This window comes from Amblyomma mixtum, chromosome 5 (genome assembly GCF_055824585.1).
Source record: "Amblyomma mixtum isolate Tamu chromosome 5, ASM5582458v1, whole genome shotgun sequence".
NCBI classification, from domain to species: domain Eukaryota; kingdom Metazoa; phylum Arthropoda; class Arachnida; order Ixodida; family Ixodidae; genus Amblyomma; species Amblyomma mixtum.
The window spans coordinates 19,368,329-19,396,305 of NC_143016.1; the positions used below are offsets into that span (position 1 = coordinate 19,368,329).

Consider the following 27,977-nt stretch of genomic DNA (forward strand, 5'->3'; position numbering starts at 1 on the left):
TGTTAAACTTATATTCCCCTTTTGCACCATGTGGCGGTAGTGACAAAGAGATGTGCGTTCCATGCGCTGGCAGGGACAACGTTGCGGCAGAAACAAGACCGTGCAGCAATACGCGTTGGCGTTGACAACACTGCTGCAGAAACGCAGAACAGGAGCATAGGCCGCCGGCGTACATGGGGTAAATTAGCGTTGACGACGAAAAAGTTGGACGCGCATAACTTGCCCCCTGGGTTAGCGGACATATCAATCGATCTAGGTACATGGCGGTGGTGTACACCTGCAAAAAACTGCACTTTCGCACAATATTAGGTGCTCAGCAATGCTAAACCATCGGCCATTTTTTTGTGCTCATTGAACAAGCCAGTGATCACAACGACGATTCGTGCATAGAATAACACCAACCTGTGCCGTAAGGCAGATGCGCTGGGGCTGCTGTCGACGGCTGGAAAAACAGGGAAAAATCTTGGGAGTGAAAAGTAGGCTTAGCCTCCATAGGAATACATGGAAGCAAAAGCAAAATCAGGGACGCAAAAGGAATATCATGGTGCCTACATATGCACGACGCTACCGTGTCCACAGCGCAAAAAAAAGAAATGTATTCGTCTTGAATTGTCGCTGCAGCCATCGTCTTCGTGATGCTTCGCCCATGGCGCCGAATTCAAATTTATAAATCTGCTGTGTGCATTCTGTACTGCGCGCATTAGTACAGCAGATCAACCTTATGTGTTATCTGCCATTATATTTTGTCGGTCAGCCGCAGTATGCGTCGTCGAAACGTTGGCATAAAGCAGAACCGGCAGCGCATCAAATACGAGAAGGCTTTCTTATGCGGCTTAAATTTTCTTGTATGCTCTCTCTCTAAGACTACATTCGCAGTAGGAAGCTTTGATGTACACACTGATCCTGCCTTCTGCGCAAATAGCGAGCTTTTCTAGCGCGCTATAAGGAAGTTGGAACGTCGAAAACTCAAACCTGGAACGTTCAACGATCTTGGCCACAAAACACAGCTTCTTTACTTAAGATGGTCTATGTTTTCTGGTTATCATCCTCACTTGATTTTCTTTTCGAGCATCATATAATTTCTTTCGAGTATACCATCAAATAAAATCTCATAAAAACGAAAAGCTGATTTACTGCTTAGCACAAATATACTTTTTATTTAGAACGTGAAATTATATCAAATATTTACTATAACAATTTTTTTGTGTTGCAGAAAAGCACAAGAAATTTCAATAAATTAATCGCGAACAAAACCAAAGTCGAGCGTTTATACTGCTTAGCTGAACTTTCCAGCCATTAACGTAGCGTCTAATAACTCCCATATGAGAGGCTTATTGATTTTACATGTACTGAAGCAAGATGGGAGCCGGACGATTTGTACATTATTCATCCCAAAAGGGCAGCGTTTGTATCGTCCTCTTCCTGCATTCTTCTGGTCGTCTCGTTCGGGCTTCCCATCTGAGATACACAATTCTACAAGATCCGCCTAGATATATGTTCGACAACTTTGGCTTCCATTTCTGATACCTCCGAATTTATTACAGATTATCATGCCGCAATACTCCATGCATCCAAACAATAACACTGCTTTGATTTAGGAGGTTTTCCTGGCAGTTTGGCACGTCCGCCTGACAGTAACTTTGGGACCTCCTTTTTTTACTCTTTGTTACACACATAGTATATATTTAAGTGTAAATAAATCTCAAACCTAAATCACGGGCTTCGTTCTTAAAATGATGGAGGAAAGGCGAAGATTAAAGTAAACATCGATGCCAAGTAAAAGTAATTTTTGTCTATTTTTTATCACCGAAGACTGCGCGACATTGCTGTAGCTTTTCAAGAAACGGGCATTTATTTTTCATAAACATACATAGCACCTTTAATGTTTGCATCAGAAAGTTCACACTGCTGTGTTCCCATCTGACTCTCCTTTAGCTACCATGCGGATGAAGTGTCACAACACAAGAAGAGCAGGAATATTAAATCCCAAAAATGCAAGTGTGCAGTTTTGATGGCACAGTTTCAAAAATCTCAAAAACTGCGCATGACTCAAACAGGTGTGGTGAGTATGCCTTAAAGGTGCGCTGAATAGGAACCTGAACTCGTCTTTTTGCCACGGGAACTCGATCTACATGTTCCGAGCATTCTTAAAAACGGCGAATTATTGTACTGTGGGGCCGATTTCCCTAATTTAAATCGGATTAAACGTCCCGGCTTCCGCCTTTTTTTTTAACTCGCCTCTGATGGTCAGAGGAATCAACTAACGCTTGGAGTGCCTTTCCGGCAGTCGCGTGGCTGCTTCGCTTTTGCTTTTATTTTGTTTTTGTTCTAGGTTTCCTTGAATAAATAGATCCTGTCAGAGACAACATAGCTGCAAATTAGGCCCATGGAGATCAAAATACGCGTGGTCTCTTTGCTTTCGCCGATCGCTACGTATCACTCCGCCGATGGCAGAGCGGCAAGCCGCCACGGGACAGGCTGAAAGGTTGGTTGACTCCTCCCACCGTCAGCGGTGAGTTCAAAAGAAGGCGGGAGACGGAACGTTTAATCCAATTTAAATTAGGGAAATCGGCCGCACAGGGCCATATTTAGGAATGCTCGAAATGTGTATATCGAGTTCCGGCTGTAAGACGAGTTCAGATTCCTTTTAGCGCACCTTTAAGGTAAGTTTATCTCAATGGCAGTCATGCCTGGAGTAATCAAGCATACACCATACTAAATGCGATGCTATTACACATCGAAAGGGCTCTGGCAGTTACGGGTGCAGAAAATAAAGGGAAAGGTTGAATAGCAGGAATACTTCCGTTTATTTAAAACACGCCCGTGATGACTTTTCTGCGTCAGTGAAACCCGTAATGTTCAAGGGCGCTGAGCGCTGTGGTCTGAACCAAAAAGATGAACGATAAAAAACGGGAAGAAAAGAGAAAAAGAAAGGAGTTTTTTTTTTTGTAATTAGGGCGAATAAGCGTTTCTTAGGATTGCACGTAGCGTCGTGTAAGCAGAGCACTGCGAACGCCGCATTTGGAGTAATGCTCTTTGCTGTGGTATGAATATCTGGAAAGCACAGCAACTTTTCGTTTCGAGTTATTTCCTGTTATGGTTACAGTCCAAGCTGGGAAATTCTTCCTGATAATAAACTAGCATCGTTACAGTGGTGCTCATACCGAGATTCCGCAAATCAGTAAATACCGATGAAACGTAGTGGCACGCGGTCTTAAAGCTACCTTGGCACTTGTGGAGCCAAACGGTAACACCCAAAAAAGCACTGGCAATACTATGTGATGTGATGCGAAAAATCTCCGTTAGCAGTATTTCGTCGTACATTTCACTCCCCTGATAATCGCCTTCTCTTTGCGTCTTTGTATTAGATTTTGCCGCCGCTTTTTCGTTCCCTGCTGAATGGTCTTCTGGTGGGTGCTGCCTTCGCCTGAGTTTAGGTGACTGGAGGATTTCTGGAAGTGGAGCTGAATGAAGGGTGAACTCTCGCATGCAGGAAATGCATTTTTACCGGTCGGCTCATGGAGGTACACGCCCTACAAGGGGCCCCGATCCGCTGCGATCCGCTAGGGGTACTCGGGAGGCGGAAGCCTAACACACACACGCACACGGACACGGAATTTTCGCCGAAAGACCGTTATACTTCCAACCCAGTGAACGGGCCTAGTGCGCTTCATATAAAGCGCCCTGGTACGCTTCACAAACCGCGGCCACAAATATATTCAATGCCGCCTCCTCGCTAACTTTAGGGGAAGAACAGAAGTAGATATAAAGGCTGTTCAAGAGCACGTTAAATGGATTGAGAAGCACGAATTTTTTTCTGTTTAACAATAATTTTACAGAAACTAAACGCAACAGACTCTTTCACAGACGAACGCATGGCAGCCTAGGCCAGGCGCCATGCACGCAAAACAATGTGACGCACATACACGCGCAGACAGACGCAAACCCGCGCGCAAACACACACGTATACATACCCAAACTTATTTGCAAGACACAGTAAAGCGCTGTGACTCTAGAAGAGCGCGGTGAGGGGCTAGTTGATATGACGTTATAAAAACAAGAACTGCGCATAATAGGACAAGACAAGAGAGGAGCACACGGGACAAGCGCTGACTATTAGCTTGTTTATTGCACCAACACCTCCTTCCCACAACCGCAAGGGGTTGGGATTTCTCGGGTTGGCGAAAGCCGCTGCCCGTGCTCTGGCGACGAGGGTTCGTTCTTCCTCGAATTCCGAGCTGGACAGGGCCGCCTCCCAGCCCTCCCGCGTTGGCTGATTTATGAGGCGTCCCGGACTAGGGACCCGATCAGCCTTCCCTTCAACTAAGGCATTGTGGCTTTAATAAACGTTTTCATCATCATCGGGTTGGCGAGATAACATTTTTTTTTTTTTGGCTTTGTGTGGTTGGTACCCATGCGTTTTGACGTTGAGGGAAGAAGGCGTTGGTGCAATAAACCAGTTGTCAGTCTACGCTCGTTCCGTGTGCTCTTTTGTCCCGTGCTTTTTGCGAAAGAAACTGGTCATGCGCGATTCTAACGCAGCAGTTTAAGGTCAAAGCTTTGAGGCCAGATTGAGGCGCGAGTCAAAGTGCCGACTCAGTGCTGTCCTGAGTAAACTCCCTGAGTATGCGAAACACGAAAGGAGAAAATTGTGGTTCCAAATTAGAGTATAATGCTGGTACCGTACAGATATTCGACACCATGCACCACGCCAGCACTTATTAAAAATTCATGACCGACAAACTCTCTGCGTGCAAAGCTATTTGGTGCTAGCTGAGGCATCGCAATCGGAGGAAGAACAAGGTCGCAAGGAATAGTATAAGCAGTCATATGATGATTTTTCTCGCTATCTCAGCAATTTTGCTCAGCCCTCTCCTGCTTTTCTCGTTTCTCGCGACCATGTTGAGGCGGCTTCTTTCCTGTCGCCGGCACTCGTTTACTGCTCGCAGTTTTCAAAGTCGACCTCTGGGAACGGAACGTGACAGTGGTCCGTTTACACTCCGAGGAACGCGTCAGGCGGCGCCACATACCACGCATGCGAGCGTCGCACGTTGCGGACCCTGCGCCACCGTTGAAGGCTAGATAAATGTACGGATTTATGGCGCTGTTAGAGGCCGACATGACGCCGAACACTGCCACCGTGTGCTGTCCCAAGGAAACGTGTGGCGCAAAAGCCAGCAACAACTCTTGAACCATGTAAGGCAGGTTGGTAACCAGAAACGCCACGGAAATCGCCACAGCCATCTTCAGCGTCCGCACGCGCACCTTTGGCAGCGTATTGCGGGTGCTCTCAGCTCCGGCCACCACGACGTGGGTGTTGAACGGCTCTGGCGAGCACGTGGCCATTTTCCACATCCGAATCAACACGTGAGTGTACAGAGCAACAAGTGCAACAAGCGGCAACAAGAACACGGCCACGAAAACGAACGCCATGTAAATCCGCCGTACGGGTACGTAGTCTGGATAGATGTAGAAGACCGAGGCACAGTAGTGCTTGTCCCGTACGGCAACAAGACGGAACACGAACAGGTTTGGCAAGGAAGGAGCGAGGGAGAGCAGCCAGCATGCAGCGGCCAGGGTGCGTGGTTTTGGCGCTGGAGCCAGCGGGTTGCAGATGGCGAAGTGGCGGTCCACCGCGATGCCCACCAGCATGTACGTGGAGGACACCAGCGCGTAAGTCTGCAATACCTTGAACAGCCGGCAGGAAATGTCGCCAGCGATCCACACGCGGTCCATGATCTCCCACAGCAGCTGAGAGTTCATTGTGACGAGGGTGACGAGCAGGTCTGCAAGGGCCAAGTTCAAGAAAAGGACCTGCGCCTTGAGCAGCCTTTGGCGTCGCGACGTCAGGAGCCGAAAGCAGACCGCCACGTTGCCCACCAGTGAGAGGACAAGCATGACGCCGATGAATGCGATCCGGAGGGTGCTAGCGTATTGCGGACCGAGCACGTCTTCCGCTGTCGCATTTGCCAACACTGACTCATTATAGGGGCTAGTTGGTAGCGATAGTATTCCAGCAGGATGGGCACCGTTGTCAATCCAACGTCTGACTCTTGCCCCATCCTCTCGAAAGCGGGCCACAGACAGGATGAGCACCAGGTAGCTGAGCGCCCTCAAGTCGCTCGTCCTTCAGGAAGAATGCCTCGCCAATGACCTCAGCACCTTTAGCGAAAATCGTTCTAACCGTTCGTGTTAACTGACGTCCAAACAGCATCTGCCGTGTTAATCGAACAGATGAGAGACCAAACTTTGCAAGTGGCTTGTGATTCCATGCAACACTGAACAAGGTAATTAGTTTGAAGCATCTGATCAGTTGATTCTTGTTGGTTTCTAAAGCTCGAGATGTCTTCAAGGCTTTATTTACAGGAACAGGATCAGCTGGAAAAGAACATAAAAATTTTACTTGTAACGAGTCTCAAGTAACACAACAGTTCATTTCTGTGTACCTTACGCAAGGTGTAAAACCGCTTCCTTTCTGTAGAGAGCAGTTCTACAAACTTACTGTGTGCTGTAAGTAAGCGAACATTTTAAAAAAATGCTCAGAACAGGAACGTTATTAATTATTTTAACAGTTCCTGAAAATTCATCCATACCGTCCGTAGAGGCTGAAACAAAGCATTGGAAACAACAAGCATTTCAGCTTCTACCGGGAGAAAATTAGACTATTGGTCTGTAACACAGTGTGAGTTAAACATTTTTTTTACTGCATCAGCTCTTGTTTTTGAAGGTCAGCAGCATGAGAGCACACAAAGAATGAGCCCCACACCGCTGTCTGCTCCTTCTTCCTACTGAGTAGCACTACAGCGCTGTTCTCTAACAATCGAAAATATATTCAACTTACCGCATTGCAGGGAAAGTACACTCGCACATCCTGCTGTACAAAAGAAAATTCCAGTATTTTTTATCTTGAGCAACAGTAGTTCAGCAGCCGATGACTCTTATTTTAACGATTTCCTCTACTGCTTTTTTGTCGTCCTCAACAATATAGTTTACGAATCTTCTCGCTGGCCTAAACACATTTGCAACAAAGTAACAAAGACGGACAGCCCAGTGCAAAGATTTCTTCCATAAGTGCGCGCGTGAAGGCTACAATTTCGAACACTGTACTGCTACTAAGGCGTTAATCGCCACTTGGGGAAGTTTGGGACTCACTGCTAGCAGAGATACCAGAAAGTTCTAGAACAGATCATTTCTTATTTATTGATTTTTTGTAATCTAAATTACCGTCTTAATTTTTTTATGGAGGCATCAACGGAGTGTTAAAGGCAAATCATGCGAGCGTAAGATTTCAGTGAAATATGCAACGCATTGCAGAGATCAGCTCAAAATTAGTCCCTGCGTGCAAATGAACGCTTCTTTTGAGTGGTCACCCGTGCGCTAATAATGCTATGTTGGAAGTCTTAGCGGTGGCTCTAAGGTCACGTGCCTCAAAACTTCTACCATTTCTTTCTAGATTTCCGTAAAGAACTTTGAGGCCTCAATTAACAAGAAAAAGTTTGTCTCCGGGCTTAAACTTGAACCGATAAGCCCCATGAAGCACGAAGGCGAAGAGTCTGAAAAAAATAGAAACTGCGCTTTCTGCCAAGCTTCCATTACCTCTGACGACTTAATCACGTCAACTAAAGGTGTAAACTGTGTTCCTGGTAATTCGAATAAAAGAGATTGAAATGAGAATTTGTCATCCCAGCACACTGGTAGGGAACACTTAAAAACCCATTTTAAATGCGAAGCATTTATAGGACTATTTACTGGCACTTTCGTGATGCATGTCAGTGGTCCCACCCACGGTGTGACCTCGATAAAGAAGAGAGGGGGTGTGAAGTTCGCTGTACTTTCTCCAGCACCGAGCGTACGGCGCGACGTAGCTACTTTGAGATGTGCACCTGTTCTCATTGGAAGGGTTACCAAATTCGTGGAACCGCGGACACACGACAGAGACTCCGTGGCTGATCTATTGTTGCCGGCGGCACCGCCGCCACAGCGCTCGTTCCGTCTCCGTCTTGCCTTCCTACCACAGAGATCTTCCCAGCGCGCAGCTTAATGCTGTGTTCAGTGTTTGAATGCCTGCAGTCGCCATTTTTCTGACCAGTGGATGTTTTTTTTTTTTTTGTGCCTTCTCGTTTCCCTGCCTGTCAGTCATTCGCTCTGCTCATATACATGGCTTATTGCGAGGACGCAGGCCTACGATGGCTGAGCGGTACGCGACGCGGCGCCAATGGGTCGCCAGAGCTTTGCGTACTCACAAGAGGCCTCTGGTTAGGCTGTAGTTGCCACTGGGCGCTTGAGCCCTCAACTACAGCTTTCTTCTTTTTTATAAAGAAGCTTGAGGGATTGTTCCCGAGGCATACGTGTGTCCCGCGTGCACGTGTGCGGGAAAGGAAACTTTGCGGAAGGCAGAGGTTCGGAATGCAGCGAATTCAGTGCTGTTTGTATGTGTGCTCGGAACCTCTCCTTTCCCCAGTTTTTGATTAGATGACGGAAACTTTATTTTCCATTCCCTAACCATCGACTGGTGAGAAATGTCGACTGATTTATTATTGGTTGCAGTCACTGCCGAGGGTGGAGACAGAGTGCTTAAATCTAAGCGTTCTGCGTTAAGCGGTGGCTTATTTCGTCTAATCAACGGTTCAGTCCTGCTGTATATAGTTTTCTCCTTGCTCTTTTATTCTTGTTTATTCATGTGTAAATAAATAGCTAACCTTCGAGTAATGTGAATGTTTGCGAGTCCGAACCATCAATCCGTCGAGAAACCCTATTTCATCATCAACAAGTATTTCCTCACGTCGCCACGTGAAGGGGAAACGCAACTGGGAGGTTAGCCTTTTGAGGAAGAAAGAAAGCGCTAGCTGAAGGTAATATTAGAGAGGAGATGAGGTGATCCTTCTCGAAGGATCACCTCTTCAAGCAAGCACACAAAGCAATGGGGTGAAGCGGATGCGGAGCGGAAGATGATGACCTCGGAAAAGAAAAAAAACCACCTTAAGGTTTTGAGCCGATAATCGGCTCAGAATTTTTTTCTTGGGTTCCTTTCAGTCACGCTTGCATCGAACTCCTGAAAATGGCTCTCAGGCATCGTCATTTATGCGCGAAACCAGCTGCTGAAACCGTACAAAGCAATCTAGACGACAGCTTCGAGTTCTCTAAATATATAACCAAGGGCATATATATTTTTATCTTACTCTGATTTGGGCAAAAATGTGTTAAAGTAGTAAATAAACTTATTATAAGAATAAGGCAAGAGACTGTTAGAAAGCCGGGAAATAAGAAGAACAAAAGTAGGCTTGGGACAGGGATTATGCTCCTCTAATAAAGGGCATGCTGCTAATGTGGTTCGTGGAAACACATTAGAAACTAGACAGTCCACACATAAGGGTCACCTAATCTAATTACCAACTAGCCTTGAGCGGTTAGCTCTCGCCTCTTCTTAAGTGCAAAATTCAATTAGGAGACATGTTTCAAGAAGGACACTTTTTAGTTTTATTTTAAATTCTTATTCCGAATACGATGGTCTTGCAGGGAGCTTATGTGCCCGAAACCTCTTTTCTTTTACTGTGCTAATCTTGAGCGCAGTGCAAATTAACTGTTTTTTTTTTGCAGCGACCAGTGAATACTGGTTTTCTATGAAGCTATTGAATCTTAGTTTTCACTCGCACAAAGCCGCGACTATAAGATCTTTTTAATGTCTCCTTCAGCCCGCCTTTAAATTTTTTTGCTGTTGTTCTCTAAATACCTTCGCAAATAAAAAGAACAAATTGTTGCTTCTCTAAATAGCTTCCGAGCACATAAAATCGCAGCTTGTGATGAAGCGGACAGAGTAGATTAGCTGTTATTTAGCTGATTAGCTCAACTAACGCCAACGATTTGATGCACAGATCTACCAGCAGTACATGATTATTTGTTTCTTCATTTCTGTTGCCACATAAGTGATTGAATGAGAAAGAAGATGCAAGAACGCCTGAAAACTTCCACGCTACAGATGGCCTGCGGTTGGAGTCGCGGGCTGATCGAGGAACTTTGGAAACGTAAAAAAATAGAAAAAAAATGTACGCGTGTGGGGGGGAGGCGATACGTGAGGATGGCGCAGCCTCCTTTTAATAGCCAATATTTTGAAAACATTTTTGAAAACAAAAGAAATTTGCTTGTGGTAGGTTGTCCTGAGGAGACCATTTGCTCATTTATGGGGTGCTCGGCATTCATATTGCTCCAGTTCTCCTATTGATTTGTAGATTAAAAGGCAAAGAAATTAACTTCTCAGCTAAGTGCACAGGAGTCTCCAAGTGCTGTCAAAGATTTTTGTGTTCCTAACAATAAAGCACAACAAACTTTAGAGCCACCTCGCCGTAAGGTGCATAATGGGGTCATTACTTGCTTCATAGATTTTTTTTCTTTATCATTGAAAACTTATCACCATAAGCAGGCAGCAGGCAAAGACACCACTTCCGCTGCGCCCTTTCTTGGTTAATGACTGGCGAAAACATTGTGTCTAATGAAAAAGATTTGTTTGCGAGTGTGTACTAGTGTAAGCTGATAAAAATGAACCTCTGACTTGTGCTTTCTGCGGGACTCAGGTATATACGCGCCCCGAATCGCATTATCACTCAGACGCACTATTATGCAACGAAATTCCGCCCCTTTCGGCACCTTTGGCTGTTGTAAGGTGAACCATGAATCCTTAATGGGCCCTTCAATGATAGAGACGCATATTCGCAGAACACAATCGCCACGCTCCGACGCTATGAACAAGCACTAATGCATTCAAGAGTGCGCGTACCAGTAATTTTTAGAAGAGAATTCTTTAAGTGAGGTAGACTGCCAATATCGCTCTTATCAGACCGAAAGCTGAACGCCAGCAATGAAAAATTATTGCGGTTCTTTGTTCAGGTACGGCTATAGCAACACATATTTGATGTGAAACGCCAGTTGATATTTTAGCCCAGACAAACACAAGGAAATGGGCTTGGGCTGAATTCTAACATGTATGATAGTTAACAGCTAGGGTGTGGCACTGGAGGATATTAAGGGAAGAAAAGAAAAACCCAGTCGATGACGAATAGGGTCAAGCTTCAAAAAACAGGTTGGGAATCCTGCTGGAACAGGTTGGGCTCGGGTGGCACAGAAAAGTTGCTGGCTGATGGTAAGTCTTCCAACTTGCTCTCCAACGGCAATAAGATTATCGCCGTTATCCCAAATGACAATAACTGGCATCTAAAAAAGGTCATCCGAAACCACTGGGATAGGTCTTTTGTTATCTTTCTGTAACGAACATAACTCTTATGATGATCATGATAAGTGTCATGGGGGCCTATTTGCATTAGACGAGATATTGAAGTTTTTCTTCTTTAGTGACCTTTATTGCACCACTTTTTTTTTTGTTCTAAATGCGAAGTGTTGATCTCTACACCGGCACACAATGAAAACTAATTTGTCACTCTTTAATACTGCCTAATTTACAAAGAAGGGTAGTTACCTAAAATTAGATTTCTTGCATAGTTGCAACTCATGCCACTGCGCCAAAGCCATTAGTCGCAGCACTATTTTCGTCTGGAGTATCATTACTGCGGACAGCGCATGATCGTGTGAGCCTTCCCCCCATTAATTAATTTCTCTTTTTGTCAACATGTTGCTTCTGCAATTCTAAATAGCAACGTACTTAACAAACAGCCATAAAGACGCCCCCCAGGCAACGCAGCTCCTCGCCTGATTATGTGTGTTGCCGTCCTTTTCCAGCGTCGTTTCTTGTGCCCCCCGGGGATGTCGTACTTACGGCGCCAAGCATATGCCTAGCTTTCCAAAATGATAAAATAAAGGCTTGACGTACGGCGTCATTCAACAGAGTTTCCGTTCGTTTGTATCCTCCTCGTGTATTTATGATATTGCGTGCGGCACGCTCCTTTTTATGCAGACAAAAGAAGGGCAGGGCCATACGGCGAAATCTGTGCGCTTCATCACTGAATTATGCATACTCTCCCAGAGCTTTGCAGCTGAGCTGCTTTTTAGAGTGACAACTGCCCCGTAAATAAAGCGTCATGAGACAGAAAGCTGGCACGTGCTGCTTTTTAAATAGAGATTCTTGCAGCCATCCTCAGCATTCCCCCAACAAAGGAAGCCTGCGCTTTGTCCTCATTTTTGGGCGCTAGCCCTAAGGCTTCCAATCTCAAAAAAAAAAAATAAATAAACTGCTGTATGTCTGTCCGAAGTCCGCTAGGCATGCATAAATAAAAATAAATGTGGCCACGACTGCGCCGCGCGTGCGTTTCAAACCCCCGGCGGCGCGAGCGGATCAGCTTCGCTGGCCGCTGCACGAGAGCACTGTGCTATCGCCTTTTATTTTTTTCAGCATGGTGTTTATTACAGTGATGCTGCGTTTTATGCACGTGAACTACGTAGAAACATTAGAAAAACAGTGCCAAATCAAGACCATGCATAACACGACACACCTAAGCCAGCCGCAATCGGTCGCGGCTCGCGTTTAACTGCCAGTCTCTCGCGATGTTCAGTGCAACTCATCTTTTGCTCCCTCGATTGCCTCCTCAAAAAAAAAAAAAAGATAAGAAATCAGAAGCATCTTGACACCCGTGAGAAAGCCATTTCAAACTATGGGACCGTGCGAAAAGGCTCCCGAAGAAAATCTCAATTTCGCAACTGCAGAAAACACGAAATGGCGGAAATGCAAGAGCGTTGAAACACGGTCCTTCGAGAATTCCTCACTAAAGAACCAACAATGTTGAGCGTGTAGAATGGGCCGTATAGTTTAATGCTTGAACCCGTGCTGGCCCCGACGCCACAAGAAATTCCAGGCACATGATTTTAAACGCGCAATTTATTGCACGCGTGATACGCTCTGTATTGCATTAGACAAATACTGGAATGGGCTGTTGCCTGATAGTAGCATAAAAGTAAAATTGATTGCCCTAACGCTCATTCCTGGTATGAGTGTCGCTGCAAAAAAAAAAAAAGCGCTATTGCGAAAAACAAGCGCTATATTCCGTTAAGGCATCATTTTTTGTTTGCACAGGGATAGCGGGCAATAGGACATTTAATACCAAGGCCCGTTCAGAGATTCACAATTACCATGTCGGTGAGCAGTTTCCATCCACGCTCTTGATAGTCTGTGTGTTTGTAGCCTATGTGAAATAAACCCCCTGCTATGCCAGCCAGGATGATGTGTTGCAGTACACATTCAAGGAAGGAAGGAATATTCAATATGCCCCCCCCCCCCCCCCCCCCCCCCCCCTGTGGATGTCTCTTTTCTTGTAATCTGTAAATGGCATTATTTTACTTTTATTTTGCGATGTTTTAGAGCTTAACACGACCATAGGAAGGAAATATCTGGGCGAGCGCTATAAGAAACTTTCAGTAGAATAGACAGATTCAGATGGACGCCAAAATATTTAAAAACCTATGACAAACTAGAGAGCTAATAAAGCGCATTTTAGTAAGCCGTTAACTTTAGTATTTTTCAGCGCTATTCGTCTGATATCAAGCTTCGTCAGGGCGCTTCACTACTTTATTTTATTCCGTGCACTCAATAGTTTTTATTACATCCTTTTACTATTGCACCTAAGCGCGATAGATGCGTTGGCTACGCCGTAGTAATCACTGCTGAAGCTGTTTTCGTGGTTACGTCCTTACGACAGCCAATCAATTTGTTGAGAATTGACTAGTTATCCTGCGCGCATGTTTTGATTTAAAAAACGTACGTTTTTTCGGATAACTTAATTTCTGGGCATCCTTCGCTTGCAGGTAGCCTTTGAATATGATCCAAGGGTTCCTTTTATACATAACCTTGTTCCTATCATTTCAAGTTTTTGTTGTTTTCAGGTATACTAATAACGTGAAGTGGAATTTGATAAACAACCTTTATATGACTTTATATATAATACCGCATGACTGTCACACCGGCATTTTTTTCCCTCGCTTTTGTTCGGTACGTAAGAGCACATTTCGTAAACTCACGTACAGCTTGGAAAATAACTCCTTATGACCTCGACTCTCGTAATCGTCAAAAAACCTAAAATGGTTTTCAAGCAGTAGCGCAACACGCTTGTTCACAAACAAAAATGAAAAACGGGAACATCTACTAACGCCATCCTGTATTAGCAAAGTGACGAGGCAGTGAAGCGCATATTTGGTGGTTATGTTACAACTGAATTGAAACAAAAATAAGCGAACTAAGCGAAATACTTTAGTGTTCTATCTGAGGTTATTAGTTTCATCGTACCTTGTTTTTAAAAAGTAGGCACATTACGTAGTGCAAACACATGATAAGCGAACTACTAGAAGATCGCTTGCACCATGCAAACAAAAAAAAAGCATGACACATGCTGTTAACTGTGAAATTGTTGACATGCCTGAGGAGCAGAAAATCAAACACTGTGATTGCACACTAGTCTTGAATGGCTACAATCTTTAGCTTTCCAGGTACACAGAACTCGGCTTTTATCTCCCTTAATTTAATTTCTCTCACTATCACACTACTTCTGCTGTTCTTGCCTTAGGTGCAGAGTGAAGGGGAAAGTACCTACAGGCTGCCCCATTGCTCTCCAGCATCTTCATGCTATTTCCGCTATCGCAAATTCAGGCTTCTGTTTCGTAAGCTCGACAGCTCTAAAAGTAGGCTTCTTACACTTCCCTATACGCTACGCTGAATAAAAAGAAAGGTATGAACCAACATCTTCACCCACCGAAGAACTGTCAGCAACGAAGTCGTCTGCGTACGGTAGCGTTCTTTCTCCTTTTCCGGCGCTGCTGTGACAAGGGCCAGCTCTCTCTGCAAACCTTGTTTCCCCTTTGCTTACGCTTCGAGGGTCGTGCGTCGCTTCCTCCGGAACCAGCGCTGAGCAGTCGGCGACTGTCGACGCCCAAGAGCCGAGAACGCGCTCGTGCAACGCTCGAATGCGTCCGCTCGCTCGCCTTCCCCTCTTCAGCGCATGCGCAGTAGTGCGTTCGCTGTCTTCCTCTCCTGTTAGCTCTGACCTCGTATATCCGCGTCCCTCCTCCGCGAATGCTCCCTCGGTTGGGGAGACGCAGGCGCTTGGTATGTCCCGAGGGGAGCGTCGCGGGCGCAATTCTTTTCGGGAAGCACTCGACGATTTTCATAAAAGTGCTTGTCACCAGTCACGGCCTGTAGAAGAAAGCAGCGAAATGAGAGCGTGAATATTAGTGGAACCAGCGGAATTTGAATGACTTACAACTGCCTCTTACAGGCTGCTGACTTTGACTACGCGATCGTCGCCAACATGGGGGCTCATTTATTTATTTATTTATTTATTTATTTATTTATCCATTGATTTATGTAATCATTTCTTCGACGAAAATTCGTCTGGTCAGGCATTTAATTGAGGGAAAAAGAACACGGTCACAGACCATGTCAAGAAGTTCGAGACGTTTCGGAACCTCGTAAGAGTTCCTTGATCACTGAGCGGGACAGGGAATCGTCGCGACTTATACGTATATGCAACACATGGCGTAACGAGAGTGCGTGGATGGGTTACGTAGTTCCTTGCATCCGGTTCATGGTAGTTGGTGTCGATTGGATGATTAGATATTCCATCAGCCGCCTAAATTATACGTTCCTTTCCTTCGCGACGATAGTGACGTGGACCCATTTATATATTTATTTATTTACAATAAAAGTCCAGCACTTGAAATTTACATGGGGGGAGGGGGGAGGACATTTTGAACAAAGCAGCAACGCGACAACAAACAACAATCAAAGTCAAGTTTACAATTCAAATCGAGAAGGAACAAAAACTGGGTAAACAGGTCAGTATAGAAAGCAAGCTTTGGTATCTTTTAAACAAATCATATACAACAGAACATAAAAAAAAACGAAAAAGGCACTGGCGAAAATGGGACGACATTCATCAATTGCGCAAGCATTAAGCCCTTACGACGCCTTTTCTGTGTTCAAAGATGTTAGTAAATGTGTTTGAAAAGACGATGATTCGGAATGGCAGACGATGCTTGGCGCTAGTGTGTTCCGTTCATTTACTGCCAAAGCCAGAGGAGATTTCTGATATTTTACTGCGCCAGCGAAAATCGGACGGGCTTTACGCGCATCATCCAAGCGAGCTAACTTATGAGGTACAGGGAAGATTTATTTCCGGCAGAATGGATGGATGCCACCGTTCCGAGAATCGAATAAAAAAAGCGTCGAAACAAACGGTGACGTACAAGCGAGAGAACTCCTTACTGTCTCTCTTCTTCCTCCCACCCTCCCTCCCCCTCCCTACCCCTCCTTAGCCCCCCTCCGCTCCTCTTTCCATCCCATTCCTCCATTAGGAAACACGACCGTCCCTGGCAATCTCCCACGTTTCTCAAAGGAAAAAATAATCATTTGAGATGAACGAACGCCGGCATTTTGTTATTGATGGCGCGTTGAGTGCTCGCTGCAAACAGATGAACTTTGTACTCTTACCCGAAACAGGAAAACGCATCGCCCTTCAACAGCGAGGTATGCCGCGAGCCTTACCTGAATTAAATGGAGTGCAAAGACATAGCGTACCGTTTTACAGCACCAGTGTGTCGAAAATGCTCTGCTTGCGAATCAATGCCCGAACGTCCTCCAAACCGGCCGCGGTAAACAGCCGCACCTGCTCATAAACCACTACAAGCGTACTTGCGAAAGGTCGTTTTACTGCTTTCCTTTCTTTTCCTCTTCGTGCAATTCTTCTTTTCTTGTTCTACGAGCCACGGAAATATTCAAGCAGGGTCTCTAAGGAAGACCTCGCTCGGTGAGCTCTTGTGATGGAAATTGCGGGGAAATGCAGAGGCAGGATTGGCTGACAGCTCCGAAATACCGCTTTGCTTTAAATGTCTAAAATAACGTACCCATCTTCTTGGAGAGCTCAACTCCCAACTTTCTTGTTCCGTGCGGGAAATTTCCCATGCAGGAAGACTTTTCAAGCTGCGGCTGTTTCTACATGGCATGGGACTAATGCATAAATTTCCGGCGGACGCGGGCGAGCCACGACGCGAAGGAGCTGCTTTTTCGGTACCCATTCTTGCACAAAATATGCGACGGCCTTGACCCGGGAAGCTTATTTTGAACTCATTCTTCTTACTTTCAAAGCTCTCCAAGGATATACGATCAAGGAAGCTTTTCACGAAAGCTTGAAGAAAAAGTACACTCTGTCACAGCTTCGCTTCCAGAGATGATTAGCTTGCACTCTGACGGAGAATGCGGAGATTCGCATTTCTTGTCGCTTGACACATATTACCCGCCTTCAGGACGTGTGCAGAGAGTTCATGCTTTCGCGTCCATACATGAGTGAAATTGTATGCTGGACGAGCGAAAATAAAAGGGTGGGATAAAAAGACGGGGAGCGACAGAAAAATAAAGGAAAAAAAATAAAATAAGGAGCGAGATGAGAAATGATGGAAGCAGAACTCGAAAAAAGTCAGGAAGGAAGGACAACACCAGCTATTCTCCTTTTTAGGAAGCAAAACTCAGCAAAATCTAGCTCCATACACTGGCTACGTTTATGCTACCTAGAATGTTATCACAGACGAACCAGTTTTGTGATATCTGAAATGCTCGTAGATTTTCAAGCTGATGTTCTGACTCGCTCTTGGTTCTCTTAATTTTTTTTTGTGGGGTGTGTGTACGTGTGTGTTTGTGTGTGTGCGGGGGGGTGGGGGGGGGGTTTCAATCCCGAAGTGACGCAAGGCCTACTAGGGGCACCGTAGCAGAGGGCTCTTAGTTTAGACCACCTGGGGTTCTTTAACGCACGATGACACCGCAGACCACACGGCCGTTCTGTATTTCTCTTCCATTGCAATACGGCCCCCAAGGCTGGAATCGAACATGCGACCTTGCTGTCAGCAGCCGATGAAGAGTGCCAATTTGGGCTAGTCGGTTCATCACTGAAAACCAAAGCAGCGGAAACAAAACTACGAAGGAAAATTACGTTTGCATGCAGTATAGCGTTCTGAAAACGTTAAATGCGATATACATTGATTGGAGGCGGAAGGCTGTTTTAAAACGGTCGCCACACTAGCTAAGTTACCAAAATAAAGGTAGCAGAGTGTCACAAAATTCGGCGCATTTTTGAAGCAAACAAAGAAAAACAGCGCCGCGTGGACGCGTCTCGCCGGCACGAGACGAACGGGAGAGGAGGAAACCCCCGCGGAGCGCCTAGCCTGTGTGCGTGTGCTCTCTCTCCCCTCCACCACCGCTCACCGACACGGCGTGCGCCGAGGGGATGAGTCATCCACGCCGAAGATTTCTCTAGAACATCCGAGTTGCTTCTACAGCTGACGGGGGGAAGAGGGGGAAGCCTTGCGTGCGCTAAGACATGTCCCCCTCCTCTGCACTCGGACATCGGCGACGCCGCCACGATGGCGCCACGCCGGAATACGCTCGAAACTTCGAGACGCACCCCCGACCTCTGACCAATGGGGACGAGCGGCCGGCGAGAGTAAGGAAGGGAAACTACACAGGAGATACTGCGTGTATGTGCGTGCCTACTTTGGCGCGTACAACAAACAGACGGGAGAGCGAGCCTATAAAAGAAGGACGTTGACCGCTGTCAAGTCAGTCCGGACCGCCGTTTAAGCTTCATCGAAGCGCGCCCGTTCAACTCCCGGGAAAACATCACTCGGCCAGCATTGGACCAACGAGGCAACGTTCGCCAGTCTGCGGGACGGCATCGTCATGGAACTCTGGTCGTCGGACTGCCGCAGTGCCCGGTGAACAAATTGTGTTTTGCTTGTTTACCTCTCTCTCCTGTTTAAGTGCACTTTAGGTGTAATACTTCCTTTGAATTGTATTTTCTCTCGAGTTTAACTTTGCGCGAGTTGCATTGTGTTGCTAATCACTTTGTTTTTGTACTAGTGTTTGTGAAATTCTCTGTATCGTCTCATTGCTGTATAAACATTGTTTTGTTTGTGAACCTTTGGCTCCGACCCATTCTCTGGCTTGCGACCGGCGAAAGCTGGGCACCAGGCGCCCAAAAACCTCTTGTCACTTGGTAGCTGGTCTACGCTGAGCTTGCCACGCTGAGTCGAGGGCATCTCCTTCGAGTCCGAGATCGCTACCCCCACACGCTCTAAGGGTGTCTGGAAGCTTCCCACGTAAAAGTGCGCGAAGTCTGGGTGACACAGAGCCTTTCACAACCTATTAACAGAGTACAGCTTGTTTTCGCCTGACAAATGCCCAAGAAGTTCCGCGGCAGTTAAAAGTCCATGAAATACGATAATGATGTTCGGAGCGGGAGGTGACTGTCACTGGGACCTAGGCGTCAGTTCGTTTTCGTACTTCAACAACGCAAAAATAAACTCTAAAAAATCGTTGTACACAGCGGTGCCATCTAGTGAGGGAAATGCAAAGTACAAACCACTCGAGCGAGAACATTTTCCATCACATTACATGTAATACTGAAAACAATTTTGTAAATTGAATATAAATTGTCATGGTAAATTGTTCGTATGCATGAAACAGCGCGATAAAGCTCGAAACTTACTTCTGTTACTTTCTGAATAGTTGCAGACGGTAGCAGCACAGATAGAGGCCCCATTAGCCTTCGGCGCGGCGCCAGAATCGAGAGTGCATCTCAAAAACTGGGCTGAATTAAGGCTTGCACTTTGTCGTCGAAGCAAGGTCGGTCATAGCGAAAGCATGCACCGCTTGCAGTTACCGTTAAATAAGCCGACCAGAACCACAACGACTGCTTATTCGGAAGAAACGGGCGGCTCTCGTTAGGAAGGAGGAGGAAGAGTAAGAGGAAAGGCTGGGTGGTTATCCGGTATATGAAACCAAGGACGCCGCCATGTTTTCACGCTATATGCGTAAAAGCGCATGCGCGGTCTTGATACGTTATTCCGCTAAAAACACAATCACGCAAAGCCACAAAACTCTCTACTGTCTCGGGTGCACGTGAAGGCAGTATTCTTTTGGAAGCTGCACTCCACTTCGAACAAGTTGCGAGTCAGTTAGACAAACACGTAAGCCTAACCGTGGCCGTGTAATTTGGCGGTTGGTGAGTGCATGTCTTTTTTTTCCCTACCACACGGAGTCAGGCGCAATTTTGAAACGATGGGCGTGATGAAGCGCAGTTCCACCGCCATGGGCTGCTCAAGTCGCTGCAGCACAGGCGAGAAGTGAATGCGGTACTTTCATCACCTTCGGTTACCACCGCTTCCACTTTCTCCGCTGCCTGTTTCATTTTTTTCTATATGCACCCTAGAGTAATAAGAACGGAGCCCATATCCAGCGGCCGGGCGCGCGTACTCAATCAGCCGTGGCTGCGAATGCGTGTCACGTGGAATTCAAAGCTCCCGGCGCAGTCTCGGCCGCCCAGCACCGAGCCGAGCTCCCTGTCTGTTATTTCCGTCCTTTCGACGCAGTGTAATTACGGAGGCTCGACGGCGAAGAAAAGCTGCGAGCGCCTCCTTGCGGCCCACGACGGCGCGAACGAGTTGCCGACTGGAGATTTGCACAGCGTCTGTTTCGCCGCTGGTGTTACGAAGCTCGAGGGAGCTTACGCTTCTTCAGTGCTGCCGTCTTCTTAGCCTGCCGTTCTTTATTTGCCGAGTGCGAGCGCGGAACTTTAGCTTTTCCGAGAGTTCTCACACTGAAAGGTGCAGAAAATCTAGAAACCACACTGCTTAAAAACGCGAATGGGGCTCGCTCGGAAACAGCGGCCTGATCTTGGCTGCACTTGTTCAGCTTCGTCTAACTCACAGCCTTCTAAAAAAAAGCAACGTGGATTGAACAGTTTCAGTCTACTATAGATCATCATGATACATAACCACGGGGAGAATGGCACAGCAGCAGCCGGTCGCATCATTTGCACTTACAAGGCGACTTCCTGTTAGTAAGTGAGTAATTACATTAAGTATGCATCGTCCTCGTTTCGAATAGATCTTCCGGCAACAGCAAGACTAACGTGTTTTATTGAGGAGTTTATAAAAGCTCGTTTTTTCTGTGTATATGTCTGGTAAAACAATCAGTGAGATGGCAACAACTGTTATCTACTTTTCGCGGCAGCAATTCAAAGATTTAAAACTACCACTCAGTAACAAAATCATTATACCCAAAGATGCATAAGGTAACTTCGTGTTGCTAATATAGCAGCCTTGTAATCCAACACAAGACTCGTCCAGCATGCAAAATTGGGAAAGTTGACAAGAATACATTCTTGCAAAAGTTGTAGCGTCAGTATCATGAGGACATTCAGTGAGGATGGAACGGCCACGCGCCAGTATCACGAGGTGACTTGAATGGACACTGTTTTTCCCAATTGTGAAATCCTTTTGAAATTATTCCTTCAAAGCAGCCCCGTCGCGGTGGCTCAGTGCGTGGTTACCCGCTCGGCCATTCAGCCGCAGTTTCGCGGGTTCGAACCCAGCCGCCGAGGCGGCCGCGTTTCGCTGGAGGCAAAACTCAAACTTTCCCGTGTGCTGTGCGATGTCAGTGCACGTTAAAGACCTCCAGCTTGTCGAAGTTATTCCGGAGCCCTTCACTGCGGCACCTCTTTCTCTCTTTCTTCTTTGCCTCCCACCTTCTTTCCTTCGCTTACGAGTCGCACTGGGACGTTAAACCGCATAAACCAAAATAGTTTATGCTTAGCAAAGTTTAGTTTATGCATAAGCCAAACTAGTTGTAGTAAGTTAATGAAAATGCTAACATATTTTTTGGAAAAATTAAAGACATGGTCCGATAACAATCTTCTTTCAGTTAATGCAACAAAATCTAAGGCAGTACTCTTTCATTCAAAAAACAAAAATTGCAGTGATTTCGGTGAACTACGCTACAACCGAGACCGGATTGAGTTAGTAAAATCATACAAATCGCTTGGCGTAGTATTCACTGAAGATATGCAATGGGACGACCACATAAATCATACAGTATTAAGGACATCTCGAGCCACAGGATTTATGTCACGTTTCAAATGTTGTCTCCCAAGAAAGGTATAACTTCTGTTATATCGTGCGTTATTTTTCGACCTTCTGTTCATTTCGTGTGGCTTGGAAGCGCTTTCCAGCTGAATCGTAATCCACAAAAAAACTCGGGCGCAAAGCTCAGCTGGCGGATTCGCACATTTCACGCAAGGGCTACTGCCTCCAGCGGATTAGTGAAAGCATGGCTTCAATTAACTTTTCGACATTTCGCATTATCTCAATTCAGGCGATGCTTATCTCTCAAGGGACGTGAACACTTCAAGCTTAGGTTCGCAGTTTTATTTTTTGGCCTGTTGTCCTCTGCAAAGGAATTATCCGTTCGCAAGCATTGCTACGTCACGTACAGCCAAATATTGTCAGTTCCACTTGTGCAACATTTCATCTTTAAGTTAGCGGTACCGTGTTTCTGCTTCTTGCGAGACTGTGTGCGGGGGTTACCCTCAGCTGTTGTGTCTGCTGGGCGCCGTAGGGCGCCGAAAAAGGAAAAAAAAACAACGTTAGATCAAATCCTGCCCCCTGCAACTCATGTGCAAGCAATTACTTATTTGTGCGGTAAATTAATTAAGTGGGGAAACAAAACACGACTGATGTTTAAGAAAGAACGAGATATACTTCTGATTCAGGAGTTTGATTTCCGGCTTAAAAAGCCTCACCCTATCGCGTTTATTATGCCAGAAGCGCGCAAATCATTGGGTATCAAAAAAACTTCTTCGTTATAAGCCCTTTATCTGCCAAATTCTGACGCGTCATTCGAACTCTTTGAACGGTGCGCTTCGCGTGATTTGTTCTCGTCCGCAGTCCTTCTTCAATTAGGTTTGCCAGCTCTCTCAGCTGCCCAGAATATTTCTGCGCTCAGCCGCATAATTTCTCTCTCATTCCAATTTCCAGTTCGCCATAGGCCTATACGTTTATACACGACTGACCTATCATTGCGCTCTTCCATACTGATCGCAGAGTTTGCGAACTGTACGTCTTCGTGAAAACGAGACCCAAGTCTATAACTCGACGCTTATCATTAATTCAGGCTGGATGGAGCTGTTCCCGCATTCTTAGAACCAGCTGCTACCGTACATCGGATGGCAAAGACCCAGCGTACTATGCGTCGGCAGCTCTCTGGCTCATTAATGCGCCGACAGATGCGCTCGGTGAGGCTCCTGTCAGAAGTGTCTGTGGGGGAGACTTCGAGAGTGGGAACGCTTCGTTATGCAGCACGCGAAGCCGCCCCAGGATGCTACGGCACGTCCTTGCAGATCTCCTGACGCCGAGAAAGCCTTCCTAAAAGCTCCCGATGTGGAAGCTTCGTGTCGTAGTACTTTCCGCGACGAAGTTTAATCGAGTTTCGAATGCTGCGATCTTGAAGTCGAGCGCCTTATATAGTATATGCGGTGTTTTTTTTTTCTTTCCTAAGAAGTCGTAAAAGTAAGCCTTCCTGAACGGACCGAGAAGTTAAGTTTGAAAGGCCGGCTCCGTTCTGCGGTTGTTACATTTTGGCCAGAAGTTCTTCTCAGCATCAGTGAACAGTAAAAAAAAAAATACTTGCTTTCATTATCCGGAGCAGCAGCTGTAGGATCGGGTTTGTTCGGAGAAAGAAGGATGCTTCCCTCCAGAAGCGTATGTTAAGGCAGTTCTTCCGTGTCAGCCGATAGTAACCAGCTCAAGACGCGACAGAATCACATTTGAATTTCAGGCCAGGTGACAGTCGCGGACTTATGTGGCCCTAGGCCACTCAAAAATTTCCATTAGGTCTCCAATTAATTGCATGGGTGACTGCGTGTCCAAGTCTTGTGACAGGTGCAACACAATAGTGGGTTTCGTTTGTAAGCCAGAAGTCGCTCCCCCATCGGTCGCCGTAAACGGACGAGCCTGCCAGAAATACGTGCCGCAAATCATCATTGTCACATGTATTTTATGTCATCTTGATAGAGTTGGGCAATCAATCACTCCTAAAGTGAGGCGAAAATGTGTGAAGGAAGCGGTACTACATGTGCCAACAACAATCTAGAAGGAGTGTGGCGTAAACGTTTTGATTTGCTAAACTTTTCAGCCTAGGAAACTAGCCTCTTTCCCGGATGGTGGATAGTGTGTAAAAAGTTGAGAGCTTTCACTTCAACATTTGCCATATAAATAAATCATAAATCCTCGTTCATATACCTCTTCTTCGCTCCGTCTCTGTGGTGGCGGCCACCCGACGTCCCGCCCAGTTCATCCCTACCCTTAAGGTCCCCTCCCACAGCGACCTTTCCAGCACGATATCATACAGTAATAAGAAATTAATTAACGCGAAAATAGCTAAAAACCTTTAAGAAAGCGATTACCATCGTGATGTCGAATATTATTGCCAGGGATATGATGGCATTCAGTCCTTTAGTCCATAAATGCGAGGTGAAGTAAGTGAAAATGTTGACGGAGACTTGGTATTCCTGCGATGGTGACGTCATGACGGACAAAAGCTATAACACCTTTTTTTTAAACAGACATAAAAAGCGAGGTGGTGGCATATTGTTAAATGTGAAGAAGAATTTAAATTGCGATTTACTGGAAGAGTTCTCTTTTATCAGCGAACACACTGAATGTCTAGCGGCTATCAGCTGCAAACATCTTTTCGTGGTCGTTTATCGCCCACCTGATGGCAATATAGAAAGCTTTTTTGCTAACCTGGAAAGGCTGCTATGGTTTACAAACGAAAATGGTCTAACGCTCTATTTAGGAGGTGACTTCAATATTGATCTTTTAAGTCAGTCAACAGCTCAACGTCAATTGCAAACTATACTCTCTTCAAATGGTTTCAGCAATCTAATAGAAACAGCAACCCGCATTACAATAAGTACAAATACATTAATAGACCTCTTCATTACAAATTTACCTACTCATGAGACTTCCGCCGGCGTGTGCGCTGCAACCTTAAGTGATCACCTACCCATATTCATGTTCACGAAACTGCCGTTACCACACTCTGATGCGGAAGCCGAAGGCTGTTGCGTAAAGCAAAACATCAATGAACGAACATTAAATAACTTCAGGAAGAATATAATGGAGACAAGCTGGGATAACGTTTATAGATTAAACTCTGCCAATGACGCCTATAACGAGTTTATCAACCTCTTTGCGCTTGCGTATACTCAATCTTTCCCTTTCGTCCAGATTAAAAAAGCTAAGAAGTCTCGCAAGCCTTGGATCACGAAAGAATGCATTAATATGATAAAAAAGAAGGACAAACTATTTAAACATTTCCTAACCACACGTGATCCAAGTGACTGGAATAAGTTTAAGAAACATAGAAACAGAACAAATGCTTTACTAAGAAATCAAAAGCGTAATTACTTGCATAATGTATTTGAACTCGGTAGCAGCAAGAAACCGGAACTAATGTGGAACAAAATAAATGTATTATTAAATCGTTTTCCCACCAACAGAGGCCTCAGTGAGATAACAGTGAACAACGAAATTCTGCGTGATAAGGATCTAGCCGAAGCATTTAACCACTTTTTTTGTAATTTAGTTTCAAGTTCTTATTATCCTGAAGCTCAAATTGGTGTGAGTAGAAACTCAAACACACTTTTCTTAGAACCAACAAGTGAGAGCGAACTCAGCACAGTGTTCTTATCGCTCAGAAATAGCCATGCTACTGACATTGACAATATTCAAATAATTCCTGTCAAATATGTTCTTGACTTAATATTACCGCAGCTTACACATATCTACAATCTTGCCCTCTCAACCGGTATCTTCCCGGAGAGAATGCAAATATCCAAAGTTATAGCAATATTTAAATCAGGTGACAAAAATTCATTCCATAATTACCGGCCCATTTCGATTTTGCCGGTGTTTTCTAAAGGCTTAGAAAAAATAATACACTTGAGAATAACAAAATTTGCAAATAAATATGATCTTATCAGTGCATCCCAGTTTGGATTCCGTAAGGGGAGATCTGCAGAACTGGCACTTTTAACACAAAAAGAAATAATCCTGAAAGCATTTGAGGATAGGAAAATTGCAGCGGGCCTCTACATTGACTTTTCTAAGGCATTCGACAGTCTCAATCACCTAACACTATTAAAGAAATTGGAATTATATGGGATACGGGGAATCTCATTATCATTAATGACATCATATTTGCAAAATCGAAACCAATGTGTAGCAATAGGCAAACATTTATCGACCTATAAAAGAGTTTTGACAGGTGTACCTCAAGGAAGCATCCTAGGACCCTTACTATTTAATTTTTACATTAATGATATCATAAATATCACCTCGGATGCCAAGTTTATCATATATGCAGATGATGCAACCTTGTTGTTTTGTAGTCAAAGTTATGATTGCCTAGAAAGAGACATGAACAAAACTCTCAAGGACTTAAGTTTATGGAGCTCGTTAAATTCATTACAACTAAATGGGAAAAAAACAAAGGCAGTAATTTTCACCCCAAGACAGTCTACATTTACAAAAAGTATCAATTTATCTATTGGTCACACAGCAATAGAACTTGTCGATACTATTAAAACTCTTGGTGTATATTTTCATAAACATATGCTCTGGGATGTGCATGTAAATAACGTCGTTTCTCGAATTTCAAGGACTGTGGGTATACTAGCTAAATTCAAAAATTTCTTACCTCCTGCTGTTAAACTTCATTTGTTTAATGCGTTATTTATGTCTAATGTGAACTACTGTTTTCTTGTTTGGGGTAACACTACATTTACAAACTTAAATCAAATTCAAATTCTACAAAAGAAAGCCGTTCGACTAATCGCAGGTGTGGAGGCAAATACACACACCAGAAGCCTTTTCACGAAATTCAAAATACTTTCCATACATAGCCTTTATTATTTCACCTTGGCCAGAAGATATAAGCAAGATCTTCATAGCGAGGAGGCTCTTATTCCATCCATAGCAAACTTAAAATTAAGAGAAGGCAGGTTGACGTCTCGGTCTCCAGAAATTTGGAAGGTTCCTTTTTTGCGTACAAATTTTAGCCGTCAAATGTTAGAGTATTCCCTTCCATCGTTACTTAACTATCTTCACAGTCATAACATCCATTTAGAAAATATTAGCATGTCAATGTTGAAGACTTTTTTTTCGTCATAATAGAGATGGTACCTTCACTAAGAATTGTATAATGATGATGTATTTTTTTTCCTACTTTTATATATGTATTGTGCCTATGCTATCTTCCGACATGAAAATGCAATATTCTTATTTTGCTATTTTGCTTCAGTTCGTGCAGTGGCTTTGCACATTCATTTTTTTTGTGTGTGTTGAGTGTGTTTGGAAAATTAATCACTACGTTGCGCAACCGTTGTATGCCTTGTAAAGAGGGGCTTGAACCTCGTCAAGTGAACTATTTTTCACTTTTGTTCAAGCCCCTACCGCTTTGACGGAAATAAATCATATCAAACAAATATCAAACAAAATTGGCCATGCTGCTGTTCTTAGGCTTGTAACTTCGTTAATCAAGGGACAGGCCCTGCACCTCGAGCAGGGGACAGAAGCGCGTCCTGTCTTCTTCCCTGCAAAAAAATGTAAAATAGCAACTGCGCAAATTGCTACCCATCTTGGTTCTTGAATTTTTATTCCTGTCCTCGTGTTGTTTCAGTAGATCCAGCTTTAATTAGGTGCTTGTGCAATATCTAATACCATGCGTAGGTTAGGCTTCTTCATACAGCGTTCCTATGAATCGCAATGGTGTTTTTCAAAGTTTTACATGCCTCACATGCTATGCATATTTTCCTCTGTACAGAAAACTTTAGTTAAATAATATACCCAATTCTATGCACACCTTCTGGGAGAAGTCCACATATTAGAGCTGCTTGTGGAGAACTTGTAATGAGACCGCTTCGAGGAGTCTCCAGGTATTCACCGAAGAGCGGCCGCCGCCATGCAGAGGAGCGCGTTCAACTCTCGAGTCCTTGACAAGCGATCGTTGCGAGTGGATTTTTTAGCGTTGTCAAACAACAGCGTGTAAAGGGCACCTGGTTCGGCTAGTGCAATTATTGCTGTGAGCCAAGCCGCCAGCTGCGGCCATCACCTACACGACCTCGTCGTCCATCCGCTGTATTTGACGCCCTCATTCC

At 45.0% G+C, this 27,977-nt stretch overlaps 2 protein-coding genes across 4 annotated transcripts in view; one reads left to right on the plus strand and one right to left on the minus strand.

Moving 5' to 3' along the window:
- The window catches only part of LOC149341423 (steroid 17-alpha-hydroxylase/17,20 lyase-like), a 172,917-nt gene that overhangs the window by 129,420 nt on the left and 15,520 nt on the right, over positions 1-27,977 (plus strand). The gene's annotated exons all lie outside the window — the stretch shown is intronic.
- LOC149341424 (oxytocin receptor-like) lies at positions 1,884-27,822 on the minus strand. Of its 3 annotated transcripts, none has more exons than XM_089543511.1 (3): positions 27,683-27,804; positions 14,685-15,124; positions 1,884-6,378 (listed from the first exon to the last, which is right to left on the minus strand). In XM_089543511.1, the coding sequence occupies exon 3, from the start codon at positions 5,896-5,898 to the stop codon at positions 4,852-4,854; it is 1,047 nt and encodes a 348-aa protein (XP_089399637.1). In that variant the 5' UTR covers positions 5,899-6,378; positions 14,685-15,124; positions 27,683-27,804; the 3' UTR covers positions 1,884-4,851. The 3 variants fall into 3 exon arrangements, with proteins under 3 accessions (XP_089399637.1, XP_089399638.1, XP_089399639.1); XM_089543512.1 differs by having other exon boundaries at positions 14,669-15,124; XM_089543513.1 differs by lacking the exon at positions 14,685-15,124 and having other exon boundaries at positions 27,764-27,822.

Excerpts from the sequence above, each read along its gene's own strand:
- LOC149341424 (XM_089543513.1), bottom strand. The coding sequence starts at position 5,898 with ATGCTTGTCCTCTCACTGGTGGGCAACGTGGCGGTCTGCTTTCGGCTC.